This window comes from Oxyura jamaicensis, chromosome 7 (genome assembly GCF_011077185.1).
Source record: "Oxyura jamaicensis isolate SHBP4307 breed ruddy duck chromosome 7, BPBGC_Ojam_1.0, whole genome shotgun sequence".
In the NCBI taxonomy this organism is placed as follows: Eukaryota; Metazoa; Chordata; class Aves; order Anseriformes; family Anatidae; genus Oxyura; species Oxyura jamaicensis.
The window spans coordinates 17,160,438-17,181,957 of record NC_048899.1 but is presented as its reverse complement, the minus strand read 5'-3'; the positions used below and the strand labels follow the sequence as shown (position 1 = coordinate 17,181,957).

Sequence of the window (21,520 nt, the reverse complement as noted above, 5' to 3'; positions counted from 1 at the left end):
TCACCCCATGTGGTGGGACGTGAGGGGATTCCGCCACAACTCCTGCTCAGTTTTTCATTCCTCACACGTCAAAACACCTCGGTGTTGAAAGAGCCGCAATTCAGGTGCCTCCGGTTCCGGCTGCCGGGCAGGGCTGGGTCTCCAGGTGTGCAGGAGGGACGGGGGGCACGGCAGCCATGAGCCATGGTGCGTGGGGACAGGGGGGCATGGCAGCCGAGGAGCACGGTGCGTGGGGAGCAGCGACACGAGCCTGGGGCACAGCGTCCTGCAGGCACTGCAGGAGGGGAAGAGCACGGAAACTGCTCTCAAGCGGTCGACTTTTTTTTTTTTTTTGAGGTTCCCGACTGCCGGCGCTCCCCGGCTGGGGCCGGGCCGGGGCGGGGAAGGGGCCGGGCAGGGGCCGGGGCCGTGCCGGGGCCGCCCCCCCGCCCTGCGGCTTAAACCCCTCCTCCGGGCCGGTGCCGGGCGCTGCCGGCGGGACCATGTACGCCGGGAGGAAGAGGAAGAAGCCGGTGCCCAAGAGGTGGGGGCGCGGGGGGCCGGGCAGGTGCCCCCGGAGGGGCTGGGGAGGGGGCGAGAGGCTGCTCTGGGGTGAGCCCGGGGGAGATGGGGCTGGGGTCGGGGCTACCCTTTGTTCTAATTAGGGTTAATTGCGGCCAGCGCTTTGTAGGTGCCGGCGTGCTGGAAAAAAATATCAGGCAGCCCCGCGCTGCTGCGGGGAGCTTGAGGCGCTCGTTGCCCCGAGGTGCCCGGGGGTGTAAGTCCTACGTGCGGGTCGCTGCTCGCCAGCAGCCCCCTGCCCCTCGGTGCCCGGGCAGTGATGCAGTGTAACGCCCTGGTGTGATGCCTTGCTGGGGCTCCCCGGCTTTGGGCTCCCCTGGGGTCTCGCAGCAGAGTCCTGCTGGCAGAAGCCGGGCAGGTGGGGAGGGAAGGGTGGTCCTAGCCGTTCCCCCAGTCTCTTTGCTGTTTGCTCAGTGCTTTTTACTTATTTAAAAATAGTAAATAAATTTGGAGACAGCTTATTAGCTCGAGGAACCTCGGCTGATGTTACTGTCCCCCGGTCCTTGCCAGGTGGCAGGAGTGCGAAGCTTCCTGCTGGGTTCCCTGTTCAAAGGGCAGACGGGGAAGGAATACGCTGCGGCAGCGCTGCAGCCTTTGCCCCCCTCAGAGCCGTGACATGAGGCTGTGTCCCAGAGACAGGACAGGTGCTCAGACCCCTGCAAAATGCCTTTTCTCACTTTTTTTGGGGGGGGGGGGGGCACTGGGCTGTGTCTCTGGGTGCCGGGGCTTGGTGCGCTGTGCTCAGGTTGCAGCGCTGCCCGGGGCTTTGACTGCAGAGAGGAAGCATGGGCAGAACCAGTTTTAAGGGCAGGGAGTCTGAACAGGTTAGCAGGACACAAGTACACATCCAGACCAAGCTCTGCTGTTTTTGTGATCAGAGGAAGCGTGGTTTCCTGCAGTGCTCACCTGTGCTGGTTCTCTGGTGGCTAATAATGTGGCTGTGCTCATGCCTGTGCTAAGCGTGTACAATGAGGGCTGAGAGTGTTCCTGCTGGCTTGCACAGAGCCCATGAGCTGCATGGCAGAGAGCGAACAAACCTGTCACTGAAGAGCACCCAGAAGCTTTTTCACTCTGGCACCCAGAAGGATGGAGAGCCATGCAGCCTCTGGCCCTGGGAGCTCCCTGGTGCAGCATGTGCCTGTGTTAGCAGGCTGCTGAAAGAGCAGCCCAGCAACCCGGTGGCATTTCTGCTATTCCCTCCAGTGCTTTGGTGCTGGCCGTGCCACCCCACATATCCCCAAGCACTGTCAGCACTGCTGGACTGCCCAAGAGACCCTGCTATGCCTCTGCGTTTTGCCCCTTCCCATAAAGGCAGCACTCTTGCCCATCTCCCTTTTCTTTCCCTTTCTGGCTGCTGTGGGCTGTATTTAGATACTGAGTGTGCAGAGCACTTTAAAGGATTCATGAAGAAACTTGGAATTAATTCACTTCTGATTTTACTTTTTTCCTCCTTTATTCTCTCTGATTGAAAACAGTATTATTTTTTCCTCCCTGATGAGTGACTGTGGTTTCAAAAGTGCTTCTTAAGCCAGTGGCTAATGGAGTACATAAAAGCACTAGTGCCAATGTGTTTTGCATGGCTTGTATGGACAAGTTTGGTGATGAGTTGCACCTAATCTCTCAGAGAAGCAGGGTATATCTCTCCTGATGCTTATCTTACAAAGCAGCATGATTGCGCTTTTCTGGAGAAATGCTGCAATTTTCTGTCCGTGCTTAGAAGAGCCATCGGTAGCTCTCCACAATAAAAATTCAACAGGCACCTCGCTGTACTTCATTTAATACTCATTTCCTCTCTTGTCACACATGTGAGCAGCCTTGCCAGATGGGATTTGAGAGCAGTATTAGAGGGGAGAGCTTAAATTGCTCCTAAATACTGGCAGATCCTGTTACCCGAAGCTGCTTTATGAAGCAGGGATGCCTGCGGAGAGAGTTTGTGGTTACACAAATTACATCAAAACAATATGGGTTGCATGTTAGGGGATGCAATTTAACCACGTACAGGGTAGGGTGAGGGTTCCCTGTGGAGTCTAAAGTGCTTTTCTTCAATCCAAAAAATTCAAATCAGCATTAAAAAGCAAAAGACACAAGGTGACATCCCCGACTCATTAGTCATCAACAAACCTCTTACTGTTGTGGCTGGGGCTTCAGCTGCAGTGTGTGCAATAAGTGCAGCTGGTGGAGATGGGTCTCCAAGCCAGCTTCTGACAGACGGGAGCTGTTCTTGCAGGCTCAGCCTTGCTCCTAGAGCCCACGTTAGGCATCGGATGTTGTTTTAGGTGGAAAATGCCCATCTGAAAGGATCAGAAATTGGAAGATTGGAAGAAAGCAAAACAAAAATCAGCATTTTTTTTAAAGAGTCTGTTTCCTAAGTGCAGTGCCCTAAGCCTCCCTGTGTAGGATCTCTTCATCCAAGTGCTGCCATTGATTTTCACGTGTGCTTCTCTTTGTACCGTCAGTTAATGAGTAAGGCAGTGGATTCAGGCTCCAAACACTTGCTCTGACTTCTGGGTAAGGAAAAGAGGTCTGGTTGTGAAGCTTCCTTCTGTTTAAGATGATAAATGTGACTGTGGGAGCAGAACTTACGGGAAACTAGCTGAAAAAAAATGAAATAAAAATCTCTCTGGACCTTTCCACTTCCTATTCTTGCTCTTTGCTGGTGTTAGGAATATCGTTGCCAGATACTCTGGTGGCTCATAGGTCCCTGCCCTCAGTGTCCCTTTCCCTGCCAGGGCTCGGTGATGGGAGCAAGTCTGTAGTGCTCTGCTGAGCTGTCCCAGCCAGGCTGTATGTTAAGGTGCCCAGCTGAGGCTCGCTACAGCTGGAGGACATCCAACTGGGGCTGCACCAGGTGGCCAGCGGGGATGTCCCCATCTTCCCCAGCTGCTGCCTTGGGGGCTCAATGGAGCTTATTTTTGCTGCCACAAGGCCTTACAGAGTTCACCTAATGTCGTGGCTGCAGTACCACCAACTTTGGGCTTGGGGAGAGCCCGTCAGACAGGCTCAGTTAATTAAATGCTGCTTTCCCTTTTCCAGCCCCAAACCACCACCTCCTGAGGGTGTGAAGTCCAACCCCTCCAAGCGGCACCGAGACCGGCTCAACCAGGAGCTGAACAAGCTGACTGGCTTGCTGCCCTTCCCCGAAGATGTGTGCACCAGGCTTGATAAACTCTCCATCCTCCGACTGGTGGTGGGGTACCTGAAGGTGAAGAGCTACTTGACAGGCAAGTATCACGTGTAGGTGTTGAGTGGGGTGAGAAAGCTCCTGGGCTCAGTCCCTGCTGTGCTTCTGTCATCCCATCCTGAAGTGGTGTTTGCTTTGGGGTGGGGGGTTGCATCTCCTGAAGATAGGAGGATTGTTAGTCACTCTGTCAGATCCTTGTATGCTAGTGCATCAGTGTTACATCTCTAGATGTGGAACTGGCAGGAAGACATCCTGGAAAACAGGGAAGGAAAGTGCCACGTCTCCAGAAACGTGGAGGGGCTGGCAGAGGTTGCAGGGAGGTGCCACGGCCATGGTACACCTATCCGTCAGACCTTCCTTTGCTGCCATGATATGGGTTTTGTGTCTCCTCTGGAAGCAATCCCCTTCACTTCTGGATGCTGCACATCCAGACCTAATCCTCTTCAGTCAGTTATAGCTCTCCGAAAAGAAACCTCGTTGGAAAGTGAGTACATCTAGCAGGATCTTGGGCACCTCCTTCTCCAGGAAGGATGTGGAGGGTGAAAGGGGAGATCTGCATGAAAATAGCTTTCTAAAAATCCTTTAAACCACTGAGATCTGTGGACTGCTGCATCTCTCCTGAGCTGGCATGGGTAGGAGATGCCATGCAGGGCTGCTCTGTTTGTCACATCAACGCCCTGTGGATGGCAGGTTAAGCAAAGCTGATCCTAAGGCGCTTGTTCAGTTCAGCATCTCATTAGCTCATTTCTCTCCCCTTTCTTCCTTGGGGTCTTGTGTACGTTGGTGGTTTGCTGTTGTTTGCCTGCCTGGCACAGCTGGGCTCAGCTGTGGTGGATCTGTTAGGTCTGTAATGAGCACTTCTCTCAGACTGAGCGTGATGCCTCATCCAGAGACCCCAGTCCAATTTTTGCTGGGTTAAGCTGATAGGCCTGGAAAGCCGATCTCCTCACATTTGCCCCTCTGAAGCCCCGCTGCTTTCCAGCCACTGTGGAGACCCTGGTAAAATGCAAAACCCAGACTAGGAAAGCGACTGTGGCTGGACACTGCTGCTTTTTTGCTTCTGCTCTTGGCATCAGCGTCTTTTTGGTGTATGTGTGTAGCTCCCTGCCTCCTGCTTGCAGGCTCCCCCAGCAGCAGTAGCCCTCCAGATGTGTAGTATGAGATGTGTTTTGGATGCTGTTGGGCTCCTCAAAGGCCATGCTGGACTGAGAACAAGCCTTGCCAAATGTCTCTTCCTCTTGCGTGCTTTTTGCAGGATAAATCTGGGGAATGGGATTCAATCTGTGCCCATCTGGGTGGTCAGGTCCTTGCTGACATGTGACCTACTGCCGTGACGGCAAGGTGTGATGGCTTTGGTAGGTCTGGGATGCCTCAGGTCCTTCTGTCCAAGGTGGTGCTGGCACAACGCTGCTTGGCTGACGTTCAAGGGAAGGCACCAGTCAGCTCTCCTTACTGGTGTGGCCGGGCCCCGCGGCTCCGGCACGCAGCGGGTGATGCAGGAGGTGAGGCAGCTGTGCAGGCACCACGCACCCGTGAGTCACCATCACCGCGTGCCCCTGCCCCTGGCAGGGCACGAACTGCTGGCTGCAGTGTGAATAAAGCCTGAGAGGCTGCCAGGGATCACTTTCATAACCTGGTTACAAAAGGAATTGCTCAAACATCCTGCAGCCGGGGGAGGAGTGACCTTGTGTGTGCACGGCATGGAGTGGGGACAGGACATATGGGGCAGGGACAGGCACGTGTTTTGCCTCCAGAGCCTTCTGCCCCACAGGATGGGTGATGGACTCTGGTTGTGCTGCCTGTGGGGACGTAAAGGCAAAGAGCATGGAGGATGGAAAACCACCAGCATCGTGCTGCACTTAACAGCTCTTCTTGTGTCATCTTTCCTCCAGAATGAATAAGCCCAGCTCCCTTAGCTCTTGCCCCATGCCAGGTCTGTGACCTGTCCCTCAGCCCCCAGCTGGGGATGCCTGTCCCTGTGCGGGGACCTGCCCCAAGCACTGCTCCAGCTGGGGCTCTGCCTCCAAGCAGCAGCGATTCCTGCTGGGTGCACTTGGCGTACACATTCCCAGAGCAAGTGCTGCGCTGGAAAAGCCATCATTGTGTGGATTCGCATCCAGCTGGAGACTCGTCCTCGTCTTGGAGACCTCTTCTGCCAGGCCAATTACTCCCATTTGGTGACTGTGCCTTTGATTTCTTTTTCCCCCCTGCCTTACTTTGCCCATGTCTGCCTTGAAATTCATCTTGTTTGACTTCAGATCATTCCAACAATTCATCGAGGTCAGCTTCAGTTCTGGCCCTGCCTGCTGAAGCCGTGTCAGTGAGAGTCATGGCAGCCTGACCATCACATCGGCTGCTCTGGGGGAAGACAGCAAACCCCCTTGTGTTGCACTCTGTGGTTCACTTTGCTGCTGGATGCTTTCCTTCCTGCAGGCTCCCCCTTGCAGCAGTGGCAGGGGAGCATGGTGTCACCCGGTGAGCATCCCTGTCACTTGCTGGCCCCTTTGCTTCAGCAGCCAGAGCCCCTCGCCTCGTCTCCAGGCTTTAATTGGTGCCATGCTGATGAGGAACTCCTCTTTCCAAGCACTTCTAGTTCCAGCACTTGCCCTTTCTCCTAGGCAAAGGGTTAACGTAGTCTGTGCAGAGCCAAAGTACGGGGTTATTAACCAGTTCGGCAGGGAGGCGGATGCTGGCGGGTGACCCTGAACACATGCCCCCACGGGCTGCACCAGAGGTTAAAAGTAAAAACCCCAGGCACTGCTGGAGGCGCTTCTCACAAGGAATGCAATAGCTGCCAGAAAATCTGTGGGGCTGAGCCCCCTGGCTTGGCTTCACGTCTTTGGAGCAGACATTCAGAGCTCTGGGGGCAGGAGGCAGACCTGCTTGCAGGTGAATGCAGGTATACAACAGGAATTTAGCTGATGCCTGTGTCTCTCTGCTGGAGTTCCCTCCTTGCTTTGTCAAATCTCACATGCAGCCTTCCCCTTTGTCTCCTCATTCATGACTGCAGTAAGTGTGTGTCTGTGGAAAATGGGGTCCTGCACTGCCCGAGATCCCAGCCCTTGCGTACTTCAGAGCGTCTCAGTAGGGCTTTTTGTTGCTGCTGGGGGCTTTCCTATCCTTTTATTCTCAGTTCAAATGTTTGGAGGCAGGCTGGTACAAGAGATGGATGATGCTTCCTCTGAACAATCCTCTGGTCCTATCTGTGTGTGCGCACCGGCTCTACTTCCTCCTGCTACCCTGATACAGCTTTTTCTGGTTTGGAAACTTTCTCAGGAAGACCATGCAGAGGTGACAGGCCTTCGGCTGGTTTCTTTTGGTGGGGTGGAAGGATTCATGTACCTCTCAGATGGAGGGGCTAGGCTGAACCGCGGAGCATGCAACGCCTGCTTGATTTACCAGGGAAGTTTTCCTGGAGTTTGGCCTCCATGTGGAAGAAGTGACCACTTTCTGGTGGTCCCGCTGGTTGTATCTCAGACCAGCACAGCCCTCACTTTGAGGGAACAAGCCCAGGTCCTGTTCTGTGTGTTGAACTTGGAGCTGGGTTTGCTGCACAGATGTGTGTCTACTGTAAATGTTTGCACTGTGACTTTTGTCAGGTTGCTTCATCTGGTGGACAAAGCAAAACAGATCTGTGATAGGTGCATGTTAAAAGCTCAGTGACCCGGAGGTGAGTACTGCAGCATGCTAGAGCATGTCTAGATAGGGTGCTTAGCATTGGCTGGGGTACCCCGTCCTGCTGGCGCTTGCCCTTTTCTATCAACAAACTCAAAGCAGAAAAGGAATCAATAGCAAAACTCTGGGAAACTGTCTCCCAAAGCTCTGGCATCCCCATGGCTTTCTTGTTCTCACTCCGTGCCAAACTCACATGTTCCTGCTCAGATGTCCCCACATCGCTCCCATGTAACATCGCTTTTAGCTCATCAGCAGCTTCCTCGGGGCATGAGGAAGAGGAGGCTGGTGTACGCAGTGAGGGGAGCAGCCAAGGTGAGCACGTCGGGGCAGACACAGTGCTTCTGCGTCCTGCCTGCTCACACCTGGCGAAGGGTGACTGCTATCGTGACTTCTGCCTGGGATCCCAGCTGATTAAAGCAGGCAGCAGGATTGCAGCTGGAAGCTCACAAGGATTTCATTTTTGAAAGTTGAAAGGTTTTTTTTTTTGTGATTTTTATCCTGGTTCTGGATCATGGGGCTGTTTGGAAAACAGAAGAAGCTATTGCAGGATAATGACTCACTGGGTTGTCTTTTAAATCTGCTCTGCTTTTAAGTTTTCTCCTTCTTCTGTCTGTGCTTTAATGACAAACCAGAAAAAAAAATGTAGCTTGCTGGAAATGACAAGCTCCAAGCATCAAGAGGACAGCTCTCAAAGCTCCATGTGTCTGTAGGCTCATCTCCAAGGAGAAGCGTGATGGCTGCACAAAACCAACCCTGGTGACGGCAGCACCGTCTCAGGCTTGGTGTGTGGAAGACGTGTCCTGAGCCTTGGTGAGGACAGGTTTGCTGCGAGGGCAGGTTTGTTCTCAAAAAGCGTGGTGCCAACACTGCTCTGCAGGTGGGAGCTGCTCTCTGGAGCTGCGATGCCAGAGCAGACCTGCAGTCCAGTTTTTCTTTAATTTCTTCTTAGAGTTGGCCCGTTCCAGCTCCTTAGCAGCCTGTTAAACCATCAAAAGGGAAAGTCACTTAGAGGGCTTATCAATTCTGTAAAAGATAGATGAACATCACTGCTAGACCTTGCACTTCTGCAAATTGTTGGTGGTGGACAGTGGTTGCCACTTGGACCTGTGTCTAACAGTCTCCTGGATAAATCTGGAGAGAGTTTGCTGATCCCCATCCTCTCAAGAGTGCATGCCCAAGGAGAAAAGCTTGGCTCTGCCTCTGCAGTGCTGCTGGATGCTCTGGGCTCTTCCTGGTGTGACGAGAGCTCCACTTGCTGCCAACAGTGAGACCTTCTCAAAAGCTTGGATGGATTCATTTAGCACCGAGCGGCTTGGAAAACCTCCAGAGAGCTGGAGATCTGTGCTGGGGTTCATTTCCTAGGGTTCACGTAACATAAGAAGCAGATGCTGAGGGCGGCAGACAAACATCTTGCAGTGGCTGCTGATGTGGCAGAGAGCTGGCTCTGCCGGGGGGGGAGCAGCAAGGAAATGGGGCTTTGAAATGTTTTGTCAGGGTGTGTGCTGCTCGCTGCCAGCTGCCTGCCTCAGTCTTCCTGGATTAAGGTCATCCAGGTGGCAACGTCTGCAGCAGAGAACCAATGGAAAGCCCTCTCCAGGTATAAGACCACGCTCTGGAGCCTGACAAAGCTGAAGATGACAAATGGTGGGGTACCTTCCCGTAACCCTCTGGCCCGGTGTGGAAAGCAGCATTCCCCCTGCCAGGCTGACATGTTTTTGAGACCACGTGGCCCAAATGCGTGCTCTTGTTCTGTTTCATCTCCTGCCAAGCCTGCACTCAGTCCGGGCTGCTGCCTGGGAGGCAGGATCGTGTCCTGCAGGGGCCGTGACAGTGCCACAGTAAGTCTGTCCTTGTAGCAGGCTTCATGCACCGTGTGAGCATAGCTGGAGCCCCGGAGGTGTCAGTGGAGCTGAATGAGCTTCTCCAAGGCTGTTGGCCATCTTGGCTTGGCAGAGAGAAGCTGCCCAGGTAGAACCAGCACTGGGGGCTGCTCCTGGTGCTGGTGCACCAGTGGTGTCAGGTCATGGGCTCTGGGGAGCAGTCGGTGCTGCAGCTGGCACTGATTGATACGTCTGTGCTTATTTTTATGCTGCGCCCGCATCGTGGTTGAAACATAATTAAGATGAACTTAGGGAAAGTCTTGAAGGATGCAGCCTTTCCCTTGGGCACCCAGGGCTCTCCAGGCAGCTGTGATGGGAACTTCTGCTCGGTCTGTGCTGAGCAAGAGTTCACCTCAGTGCCAGGTCCCCATAGTCCCGTCGTAGCCGTTTAGGTTGGAAAAGACCTCTAAGATGGTGCGGTTAGGAGAGTTGGATGCAAGATCCCTGTTTGTGCTGGGGACTGACCCTGCTGGAGCAGGGGCTTGGCCTAGGAGATCTCAGGAGGTCCCTTCCAACCTCTGCTGTTGTCTGGCTCCATGACCCTCTGCTGTGGGGCATCAGCAGGTAATCTCACTGCAGTCAGCATTAACTCAGCTTTTCTATTCACCTCCTTGTTGCTTGTTATTCCCATAGCCCAGCACTGCAGGGGTCTGGACCTGAAATAACCGATGCAATAACAGCAGTCATGTTTGTGGCTGAAATCCCTCCCTGGGCAAAATCCTGCAGGATTGTGCAGGAGCGTTTGCAGCATCAGATCGGAGAGGCTGACGTGGGCTCTGGGGCTGCCAACGCTCTCCTGGGTGTTTCTGTGCTCCCTGGAAGAGCGCGGGGTGACTTCTTGCAGTGGGTTTGTGATCTGTGGGTTTGGCGTCTGCCTGCGGAAGGCTGTTTTACTTGGATGGCGTGAGCCTGATCTGCTTGGCACTGTGCCTTCATTAAACAGCCGAGGCAAAGGTCGGTGCTAATTTGATGGGGTTTGGGATCGGGTCCAAGAAGAACACAATCGCGCACGGCGTGGTGTTACTGGAAGAGCTGGGAGCTCCTGGTTTTATGCTGCCAAGCATCTCTGGAGTCTGTTCAAAGAGAAACGTTTGCTACAGGTGAAGTCTGTCATCTCCCACTGGTGTACCTCAGCCCGTGAGAGCAGAACTGACCCCGGGATCTTTTGCTGATAACTTTTTCTTTTCCATTGACGAAACTATGCCAGGGGCAAGGGACGTGTTAGCTTCCATGGTTGCACTGCAGTGTTTGTTTTCTCAAATGTGATGAGATAAAGGTGAAGGGATTAGATTGCTTCGCTCCTATTTCTTTTTCCCATGCTTGAGGTCTTCCTCCCCACTGCAGGGCTTAGGAACCTCTTTTTGAAGGCAAAGATCACCAACCCAGCAGGATGCCATTGGGGGCGTACGCCTGGTTCTCAGGGACCAGGAGCTTCTTTCCCTGCTGTTCTTGCCAGATCCATTAAAGCAGATTTATTTATTTATTTTGCTGTTCAAAACGTTATTGATTCCGGCTGACATCTCACCTGGTGTTTGGAATGAAAAGCTTCTGGTCTTCGGGGATCACATCGGCAGCAGGAAGCCTCCAGCACTCTGGCTGGCTGGCATGTGGGTTCAGGGCAGAACTGGGTTTCTTCCACTCTTCTTAGACATGGCACACCAGTAGTCTCTGTCCCACAGCTTTGAAAACATGGATGATCAACAGATGGCTCCAGCAAGGTTTTATCCAGTAGCTGCAGATCAATTGTGTGTCATGCTATTTTTTTTTTTCTTTCATTAATTAGCAAAGATTTTCCTGGAGACACTTCCTATGAAATTCACAGGCTGCTGAGATTTTTCTGGTAGTTTTTAGCCTTTAAAAACTTACCTTATGTTCAATTTTTTTCTTGACGGAAATAAGGAGAGCCAACGTCACATGGTAATAGATTACTTTGGTGGCAGAGCCCCATGCCTTTTGCAGACTGGCCTCAGCATCTCTTTGGCTGTGGATGGTGAGGACTGGGCTGGGTGCGAACACCAGCTGCGCTGCACCACGGATACGTAGAAGCTCTGCTCACAATCTGTGCCCTGCAGGTAGCACCTTGTGACCCCGGTGCAGTGATGCTTGGTGGCAAGGGAGTTGGAAACGTCATCTCTTTAGGTTTTCCCCCATCTCTTTGGGCTTCCCAGGCCTCCTCCCCAAGCCATGCCATCCTAATGTGCCCTAATGTGAACTAATTTTGCTGGAAACAACAAAATGCACAAGCGGGTGTTGGATGTTGCAAGCCCACAGCTGTGCTGCTCTCCCTGCTGACACCGCTGGTAGATGTAGGGAGAAAGCTGGGGACCATGTGCATCTTCTCAGGGTGCTCGCTGTCCTTTTGGAGCTTTGTTTTGGAAGAGCTTGGTTTCTTTTTGGATTTCCCTGCCAGCCTTCCCCAGCTCAATGCTTCAGAGAGGAGTCAGCCCTTCAAAAGAGTTTTAAAAAAAGACTCTGTGCTTCACTCTGAAACTATTCCGCTCCATCGTGTGCAAATTGGAGCCATACCCATAATACAGATGGGATTTGGATATTTTTCCTTGTAGATCACTTGGCAGTCATGAGAGGAGGCTTTTTGCTTGGTTTGATTTTCGTCCTGATTTGTAAGGGTGTTCATTTTTGAAAGCCTTTGCAAAATGGGGTTGTGGTCCCCCACAGCCTGGCCTGGGCTTCTGCTTCATTGCTGCCTTGCACCTGCCTCTTGAAGCTCCAGTGGATGTGCCTTTCTTTGGGCAAGCAGAGCATCACCTGGCTTCAAACCTCGTCTTCCCTAACCCTTCCCAGAAGGCTCACGTCCCCTGGCCTGGCTGATCAACCTCCCACTAGTTTGGGAAGCGCCTGCACAGGACAGCTGCCCCCTGCGGGAACAAAAACGTGAGCACAGGGAAAGGCAAATCTGTGGCACGGGCTAAAGTGACCCACAGAGGAGCTGCTGGGGACGGGAAGGCACTTGTTATGGGAGCAACCACGAGCTGGGCTCCCCTCAAGAGACCGGGGGCTCAGGGTGGGGATGGCAGAAGATGCAGGAGCTGCCTGAGCACCTCCGAGCATCACCCCGTGGCCTGGCTGTGTCAGCGATGGAGACCAAGGCTAACTCTGCTTCACGGCCTCAGAGCATCCTCTCCCCTCTTCAACTAAGCCTACGTGACCGCAACAGTCGGTGCGGCTCCTCTGCGTCACCTTGTGCAAGACGTTCAGCTAATTATCCTTAACCTGGTTTCCGAGAGCCTGTGTGGGTGGCTTGTGGCTGTCACTCAGGCTCCGTGTGCGCATAGATCTGGGCAATACTTTGACCTCAGACTGTTTTGTTTTTTTTTTTGTACAAAAATGTCAGTCTGTCAGGGAAAGCACTTGTGTGTTGATGGTTTGATAAAAAGCAGAACCTCTTGTGCTGTGGAGTGGGCTCAGAGTGCAGTCAGACTTGGGATGGCTTGGGATTTTTCCTCATTTCCTCCTGCTCCTGTTTAAGAAGACCTTTTCCAGCCAAGGCTGTGCGGTGCCGCAGGAACCCCGCGCTCGCACCGAGGGGCGGTGTGTGGGGTGGCTGTGCACAGCCACATCCTGCAGACCTGGGGCAAGCCTTGGGCTCCCCTTCCACAGCTCTGCTTGGCTAAAACACCGCGGTGCCCAGCTCGCAGGGCACATCAGTGCTGCTCACCCTGGGCGCTGCAGGAGCTCGTGGTGATGGGAGGTTCCTACACAGGGCCCGCTCGGAGGTCTTCTTGTGTGCTTGTGTTTGAGTCTGCAAAATAAAAGCTGCCTTCAAATTGATGCTGTGGTTGGAAGCGGAGTCCAGGCTCGTGCTGCCAAGTGGTTTTTCAGGGATAACTCCCCAGCAGAGGAAGTGCCGCGCTGGGGATGTCCCCAGGCCCCCGTGCTGTTCCTGGAACAACCAGTTCTCCGCCTGTCCCGCGGTACGTGAGGCCTGTGAGCAGGGCAGGAGGTTTCACGTCGGCTGCACCCACGGGTGTTGCCTCGAAGGCACGGAGCGAGGAAGCGTGAGGCAGCCCGTGAATCAGCCCGGGGAGGTCACGGCAGCGAGTCCCGGGGCTGCTCCGGTGCTGTGCTGGGAGAGCTGCAGCCACGGATGCTCTCATCTCCTTCTGGGCAGAAGGAAACCTGGGAGGCTTCCCAGGGACGGGACTGAGCAGGGAAGAGGATATCCTAGAGGAGGTGTTGGGTGAGCGGGGATGGCTTTGTAAATGGGCTCTGCTCCAGCCCCCCCAGTCTCATCTCCTCCCTCTGAGCTGGCTGCACATGCACCAAGTATCCTGGTGCAGCTGTGCATCAGCAGCATTGGGGTGAGGAGGAGGAGGGAGAAGCTCCAGGTTTGCCCCTTCCGCACTGATTTCTTGCTGTCTTGCTTGCAGCTGCAGGTACGGGCGTGCGGGATCAGCCCCGAGCCCCAGGAGGGAACAGATGGACGCATCTGCAGGTCAACAGGGAGCTGTTTCCAGAGGGGGACCTGCTGCTCCAGGTATGGTGCCCTGGTTTGGCTCTTTGGGGTTTTCTCTTGGCTCCTGCTATCTGCTAGGCACGATGGCTCATCCCTGCACACTGAACAGCACCAGCAGCTATGGGATGTGTGCGCTGCATCCATAAAGGGACAGGGCTCAGTTGTGCCCTTCTGGCAAAGGCACTGGCTGCTGCCTGCACCCCGGCGTGCAGGTGTTAGTGGCCACAGAGCTCAAACCAGGCATTTTTCCTTGGGACCTGCCACAGATCATGGGCTCATCCCTCCTCATGGGGAGGGAGCAGGGGCATCGTGCAGCGGTGCAGGGGATGGTCCCAATGAGTCTCCAAGGCGGTGCCTTCCTTGTGCTCTAATAAACGCTAGAAGGAGAGCGGTGATAGCTGCGTGGTGACACATCCACTAGGAACTGCTTGTCCTACCCAGGGCTCCCCAGCATGAGTTCTGGGATGGAAAAAGCCCAGGCTTGGTTTGGAAGCTGGGGGGAAAAAGAAGGGAAAGTGGGTCTGGGAAACTGTTGTGGATGAAATCAATGGGCAGCGCAAGCTTTGCTTTGTGAGAAGGCCAGGGTATGCCTACTGAAATAGCTCTCGCTGTACATCAGAGAACAAGGAGCTGATTCACCTGGCCAGAATGCTGCTAGCCTGGGCTGCAATTTGTGCGTGTAAGCCAGAAGGAAGCGAGACAGAGAGGCTCCATGGAAAGGCTGGTGGCTGAATAAGTATCTAGGTGTTTTAGCTTAAAGCATGCTGCTCCTTGTGGATGCAGGGCAAGTCTTTGGGAGAGCTTTGATCTTTTGCATGGCTTTGTTACTGACACCACGTGTCTGCTTTTTGTGCCTCGAGTCCTCTTCTCCCTTCCACCCCTCCAGAGGAAAGCAGCAGATACTTTGCTCTTCTTAAAGACCTGCCTTTGTCTTACACGAACAAAACAGGCTGATGGGGGAGCTCCTGCCAGTGGAGCCCCCGTGGGGGCTTTTGGTGAGATGGTGGCTCCTGGGAGCTCTGTGGGACTTCGGTGATGAAACTTGGGTCGCATGAAGTCTCCCGGGTGGGCTCTGCTCCCAAGAACAGACTCAGCTGGCTGCAGGCGTGATAGTCAGAGGGACTGGCGCAATAACACAATAGCCAGAAGGGAGCCAGCGATTGCCCCAGTCCCACAATGGAGCCTCTCCCAAGTGCTCTCCAGGGGGATGAGCCATGGCGTTGGCAGCTGTGGGTGTTTGAAGGCATCTGGAGAGCATTTGGGGTGTTAATGTGACTGAAATCCTACGGCTGAGCTGCCCAAATTTTTCCCCAAGAACATTTTAATCAGACACTGTACTTAGCAGAAAGCTCTGACTTGGGGCCCTCGGTGGGCTGCAGTGCACACAGGGAAGGGACCGGTCCCCCTGCAAGGTGCATGCGCACAGCATCAAGCAGTGTGCCCCAACCAATGGCATTTAAAATAATCCAGGTTACAAGGCAGTCCGTGAGCTGGCACAGTTGGGCTGGGGAACTGGGTCAGAGGAGAAAATAAAGCTGGTGCTGCTTTGAAAAAAGAAATAGGGTCCTGAGCTTTTAGTCGTTCAACTGCCAAATGAAAGCAGATCCTTGGAAGTTATTTGGAGAGTGGAGGGTGCACCTGAGATGCTCCACTGCAAAGCATCAGGAGGAGAGCTCACATCACTGATGTTCTGCCAGAAAGCCCAGGTACTCACCCGTTGCCTTGTAGCCTGGGTGAATAGATTGAATGAAAACTTAACCTCCTGAAATGTTCCCATGTGCCCTACAGTGGTTTTTCAGAGCTCCGCGAGGGCTGCCATGCAGAGCACAGCTCGCAGGGCAGGTGAAGGTGGTGGCTGAGCCATCTGGCTGGGCTGAGCACCCAGCAATGTGAGTTTCAGATGGGCTCCTCCTGGAGTCACCAGGCTCTTGCGTGGCTCAGGACTGTGTGCAGTCCTTCCCTGCCCGTAAGCCAACATGAATGATGGCTCTACGGAGACAGCCAGGCTGCCTTTGACCACTGCTTATGCTAACAGTGGGAACCCCGCACCAACTAACTGAGGTTAAAAGCCTCACGTTGTCACAAGGTGCTTTCCTTTTAGTGGCTTCTCTACAGAAGACGGAGGTGTCTTCCCATCCCTGGATGCTTCAGAAGCACCTGAAGATGGTCCAGCCAGCCAGCAACTGGAATGAAGCTAGGGAGAATAACTCTGGGCTCAATTTATGCTTTCAGGCACTCAATGGATTTGTCATCACTGTGACTGGAGATGGCTACATCTTCTACGTCTCCCCTACCGTGCAGAACTACCTGGGCTTCCACCAGGTGGGTGCCGTTTGTTCCTGGGTGCTGCAGAGGCCTGGGGAGGAGGTGCTGACTGCCAGCACCCAGGCTTTGCTCTCCCAGCACGCTCTGGTCACTTCTGATGTATGTTTCCAAGTGAGTCATGTTCTTCTGGGGGCTGTGAAAGCCAACAAATACGCTTGTGACTTTACTGGTAACAGATGCAAGCTGGGCAATAGCAGGCTTTTTGTCCCTTCCTCTTTGTGAGCAGGGTGTGAGCTTTCCCCCCTGTGGTTTAAATCAATAAATCAGGCTGCTGGGCACGTCTGCCTTCAGTGGTGGGGTGGGAGGGGGAATCACGGTGCTGAGCGGTGTCAGCGCCCTGCAGTACTGCGGGTTACGTGGGATGCCAAAGGAAAGCAGGGCTCTACCCACATCCACCCCATTACCTCCAATTCCCCTGAAGTTCAAAGGACCAAGTCAACGGGAGTGTGGTGAGGCTGCCAAACCCACTCTGCTACCTTTTCCTCCTTCCTGAGCCACCCTCCCAAAAGCAGACAGCCTCTGCTCTTGCCCTCCGTTTCACACTCAAACACCCCCCTTTTTTTTTCTTCCTGTTTCTGTATTCTCGATCACTGTATGTTTACTACCCACAAAGGAAAGCCTCTGCTGTGTCCTTCTCCAGATATCCCTGCTAGGCAGGGCAGGGGCTGGTCCCTGCTAGGTGCCCCAAGCTCTCCTCCACGTTATGTCATTCCAGTCGGATCTCATCTACCAGAGCATCTTCGAGCTGATCCACACGGACGACAGAGCCGCCTTCCGCTGCCAGCTGCACGAGGGTGAGTGCTGAGCTGGGAAGCAGGGTCCCAGCCCTGCCTGCCCCAGGGAGCCCGCAGAGGCTGCCCCCAGCTACAAATCCCACATCAGGCCACTGGTGACCACCAGGCACGTGGCTTCCTCCAGCTCTGCAGCATCCCCACAGGCCTGCAAGGCGTGCAGCTTTGTTTTCCCCGTGTTTTCTCAGCCATTCCAGAAGGATGCAGCACTGCGGGCAGCCCCCAGCACTGCCGCCCTGAGCGCCTCTGCTTTGTGGAGAGAAGCTTCACCTGCCGCCTCCGCTGCCTGCTGGACAACTCCTCGGGATTCCTGGTAATGCCAGGACAGCCCTCGGCCCTGGTGTCACCTCCAGGGGAAGTGGCTCTGAGCCTGGCCTCCTGGGGAGGGATGGGGTGGGATGGAGCCTGCCTGGTACACTGCTCCTCCACTCACACCAGCATGGTGGGACCCAGCAGGGGTCAGGATGTTCAGCCTGGAGATATCTCCGTGTTATCTGGGTTATCAGATATCCCTGATAACTGATGTCACACCTGCAACAGCAGTTGGTAGCGTGCTCCGTGTGCTGCAGCACGGGGACAGGTCCTGTGCCCAGCAAATGCGTTTGGCGCATGCAGGCGGCCACACAGCCCATGCGGGTGTGAGCTGCAGTGGTCTGGCACAGCCAGTTCCCATTTCCTCACCATTTGCCTTGTTTTCTAATCCTCTGCAAGGCCTTGAATTTCCATGGACGCTTAAAACTCCTTCTGGGGCAGCAGAAGAGGGCATCCCTGGTGCCTCCCCCACTCGCCCTCTTTGCCATCGCGACTCCCCTCCAGCCACTCTCCATCCTGGAGCTCCGGACCAAGACGCTGATGTTCCAGACGAAGCACAAGCTGGACTTCACTCCCACGGCCTGCGATTCCCGGTATGGCATCTCCCACCTTCACCGTGGCAAAACCTGGCCTCCAGGCAACCCTGGTGCCACAGGGTGCCTGTGCCGTGTGCTCTGCCTGCAGGGGGAAGGTCATCCTGGGGTACACGGAGACGGAGCTGTGTAGGAGGGGGTCTGGGTACCAGTTTGTGCACGCGGCTGACATGATGTACTGTGCGGAGAACCACGTGAGAAGTGAGTGCCAAGGGGAGCAGACTGGAGGAGGCCATCAGGGCTGTGGCGTGTCCATGGGGGTGATGCTGGTGCAGCCGTGGCCGAGCTGCTACTGTTGGGACGTTTGTCTGGGGTCTGGAGCGGCTGTGGTGAAGGTTTCCTGGGTGACACCTGCACAGGCAGCTGGTCCCCCCGTACAGGGACACCTCACAGCCACACTGCATCACATGCTGGCTGTGTCCTGTGCCTTCTGCCTCTGTAGCATGGGTGCAAGGGAATGCTCTGCGTGGTGCAGCACGTGTGACATCCCTGCACCCCCGGAGCGACCAGCTGACTGCCTCCGTGCCACCTCTGTTTTCTCCCTGCTCCAGTGATGAAGACAGGGGAGAGCGGGCTGACGGTCTTCAGGCTGCTGACCAAGAAGGGCATCTGGGTGTGGGTCCAGGCCAATGCCCGGCTGGTGTACAAAGGGGGTCAGCCCGACTTCATCATCGCCCGGCAGCGAGCCCTCTCGTGAGTATGGCTGGGTTCCCAGCCGCCCTCGCCCGCCCTTGGCACAGGAGGTGATGGGGCTGCAGCAGGGGGCAGGAGTCAAACGGCTCCAGGGAGGCTGTCACAGCCTCCCGTCTGCCAGGGGAGAGCTGTGGGCACGCAGCCCTTCCCTGAGCTGTGCCAAAGCTGCCTCTGGGCTCTCTGGAGCCCCAGTGCTCTGCCAGCAGCAATGTGGCCAGCCCAGGGCAGGTCTGTGAGCTCACGTCTTGCTGTTCGGATGCTGGCCTGGAGAAGGTACTCATGCTGTTTTTCTCTCTTTCCTCCACCCTGAAGAAATGAAGAAGGGGAGGAACATCTGCGGAAGCGGAACCTGCAGCTGCCTTTTAGCTTTGCCACGGGGGAAGCAGTCTTATACGGGAATGACCTTCCTGATTTCCTGGACTCCCTCCAGGCTAAGGAGGAGTTTCAAGCAAAGGCAGACTCCCCCATGGAGCAGCACGCTGTAGATCCCAACTCTATTCTCGGGGCTATGATGAAGCAGGATGCATCCGTATATGTCTCCCACACTGATGTCCCTCAGTTCTCCCTGCCAGATCTCGACGCTGAGCCTGATGGACCAAGTCGGGCTGAGAAAGCCAGCGATGCCAAGGAGGACAGCAACTCCCTCCTGGTTGTTATTGAAACCCTCTTTGAGAAGGGCAAGGTGGATGGAAACATCTGCCAAACCCTCCAGAGCCTCAACGTGGACAATGTGGAGCTGCAGCAGTGGGAGGACACTCTGCTAAGCCTGGGTGCAGAGGAGTCACCGTCCCAGGATGTCAGTGAGAGCGTGGGCAGCGAGGTGGGCTCCTACGTGGAGCAGATGCTCTCTAGGGAGGGTGCTGGGGGGAGCACAGACTTCCCGCGCTGCAGTGCATCATCCTGCAGCGAGCAAGGCAATTCTGTGGCTCATTTCCAGCACTGCTGGGCAACGAACTTGGCAGCTCCACTGGCATTTCAAGACCCTCCGCAGCCCCAGGCAGCTGGTGCACAAGGCCAAGGTGCACTTCAGCTGGCAAACTCGGGAAAAGTGTTTCAGGCAGGATTTAACACCTCTGTTCCCACAGACAGCGTTCTTCCTAAAGGCCAGAGCCAGTCCAGGTGTGCGCTGATGGCCTCGAGCTGCCCGCCTCCCTTGGACTCAAGCGCATTGGTGACTCGGTGGCACGACATCCCAGTCTGGGCAAACCCAGCCCTCTCTTTGGGTCAGAGCATGTCCCCAGGAGGCTGCCCCTCGGACGCTTGGGTGGCTGCAGCTCCGAAACAGCTGGAAATGGCAGGAGCGCCCCTGGAATCACAAGCTCCAATGGCGAGTAGCACCCAGAGCTCCCCAGGGGATGGGTTGTGGTTGCTGCCCCCCCGCCCTGCTCCTTGCCCCGCACAGGGTGTGTGTGAGCACCTCCAGGATGAGGACACCACGTTCCCAGCACCGCCAGGAGCCAGCCAGCTGCTGGCAGGTGGTGGCTTCCCCAAACAGCCCCCGGTGATGCTGCCCACACAGCTTGGTGCTTGCTGGGGTGGGGAGCAGGCGGTGCTCGGTGAGGATGCGTGGTCCCAGCACCAGGGACTTGTCCTGGGGACCAGCCCGGGTCCTGGCACCCCTCAGATGGACCACACCGTGCTGCATCACTGCGGGTACGGAAACAGTGAAGGGGTCTTCAGACACGAGCGTGTTTTTCTCAAGGATGCCACTAAAACATCCATGTCCCAGCCTGTGCCTTGCCACCCTGGGGCACCAGCAGCATCGGGTTTGAGGTGCTCAGCATCTCTTCCTGGGGAGCTGGGTGCGACAGCAGCCTCCTGCGAGCTGGGCACCAGCTTCCCCCCAGCCTCCTCGGCAGGCAGGCGGCCGCACTGTGTGTGCCCTGTCCAGCAGAAGGTGCGGTGCGAGGGCTGCGGGACCTGAGGGGCACCACAGGGCACATCTCGGTGGCCATGGGGTGAGGCACAGCCTTGTCTGGGGGCAGCTGTAACTGTCTGCCCACCCTGCAGCACGCACAGCAACTGAGCCCCCTGGCTGCCTAGAAATGCTTCAAACCACAGGGGTGGCTCCAAGCAGCAAATGTTTTTTCTGGTTTAAGGTTTTCCTGGCCCTGACCCCAGCCAGCTCTGTAAAACAGGATTGGAAAAGCCCATTTTGAAGCCTCAGGGTGAGTTAGGAGCCACAGTTTGGGGACATTCTTTTGAGCAGCCACCAGCAGCCAGGCACATCCACGAGCGGTGCTGCGTGCCTCCTGCCCGCCCAGCACTCCGACCTCCTGTGCCTGAAATGAGGTGCCCTCGCAGAGCTCTCAGGCAGGCACAGAAGAAGAGTTTGGTGGCTTTTGCATCAGCAGGCTTTCAGGAAAATGCAGTCCTGTCACAGCAGGGAGGTTTGTCAGGCTCTTGGGGTCCAAAGAAGGACCTCTTCATCACTGGGGCAGGGTTCTAGGAGGTGGGTTTGGCCTCTGGCAGAGGCTGTGATTTTCCCTGGGAAATAGCTCCTGTTGCTGACCCTGGATTTGTCACCGTCCTCCAGTGCCATCAGACGCAGGGACAGTGGAGCACTGCTGTGGTTGGTAAGGATGGTGTGGCTTTGCCAGAGCAGTGAGGAGAAGGCAGCAAGGAGGGGAGTGACTGCTCTCTGCTGTGGGCCAATTTTGTGGCCTTAAAGCTGTTGTTCTGGAGACTGGCACGACCACTTCGTTAAATTCCCTTTTTTCTGTGTGTGGTTTTTTGTTGTTGTTGTTTGTTTGTTTTAAGACCAAGGCAGGAATCTTTTCCCCCTGCCTGCCGCAGGGCAAATTCTCCTGGGTTTGTCAGGCAAAGCCCCCAGAAGAACAGGCTCAACCAGAGCACTGAGGTTGAGACCAGGCAGGGCCAGCTGGGCTGGTTGCAGAGGTCAGCAGGGCTGGGGACCTCCAGATCCTGCCCTTGCACCCATCACCCTTAGCTCCCTGCCTGTCCCTCAGCCTCTGACACCAGTGCTCAGCACATGCTGCACCCATCTGCACCCATCCCAGCAGCCTGGAGGAGCA

General features: G+C 55.3%; 1 protein-coding gene across 1 annotated transcript; it reads left to right on the top strand.

The window, feature by feature from the left end:
• Positions 1-409: 409 nt before the first annotated feature.
• On the top strand, positions 410-21,437 carry LOC118170085 (aryl hydrocarbon receptor-like). Its single transcript, XM_035332045.1, has 10 exons — positions 410-523; positions 3,595-3,782; positions 13,686-13,792; positions 16,004-16,093; positions 16,812-16,890; positions 17,076-17,200; positions 17,599-17,792; positions 17,884-17,993; positions 18,344-18,485; positions 18,798-21,437. Exons 1-10 carry the CDS (start codon positions 483-485, stop codon positions 20,407-20,409), a joined length of 2,688 nt encoding a protein of 895 aa, XP_035187936.1. The 5' UTR covers positions 410-482; the 3' UTR covers positions 20,410-21,437.
• Positions 21,438-21,520: the final 83 nt, after the last annotated feature.

Coding starts and splice junctions, on each gene's coding strand:
- LOC118170085 (XM_035332045.1), top strand. CDS start 483: ATGTACGCCGGGAGGAAGAGGAAGAAGCCGGTGCCCAAGAG. Junction 16,891..17,075: donor CCGCTGCCAGCTGCACGAGG/GTGAGTGCTGAG, acceptor GTGTTTTCTCAG/CCATTCCAGAAGGATGCAGC. Junction 17,201..17,598: donor ACAACTCCTCGGGATTCCTG/GTAATGCCAGGA, acceptor ATCCTCTGCAAG/GCCTTGAATTTCCATGGACG.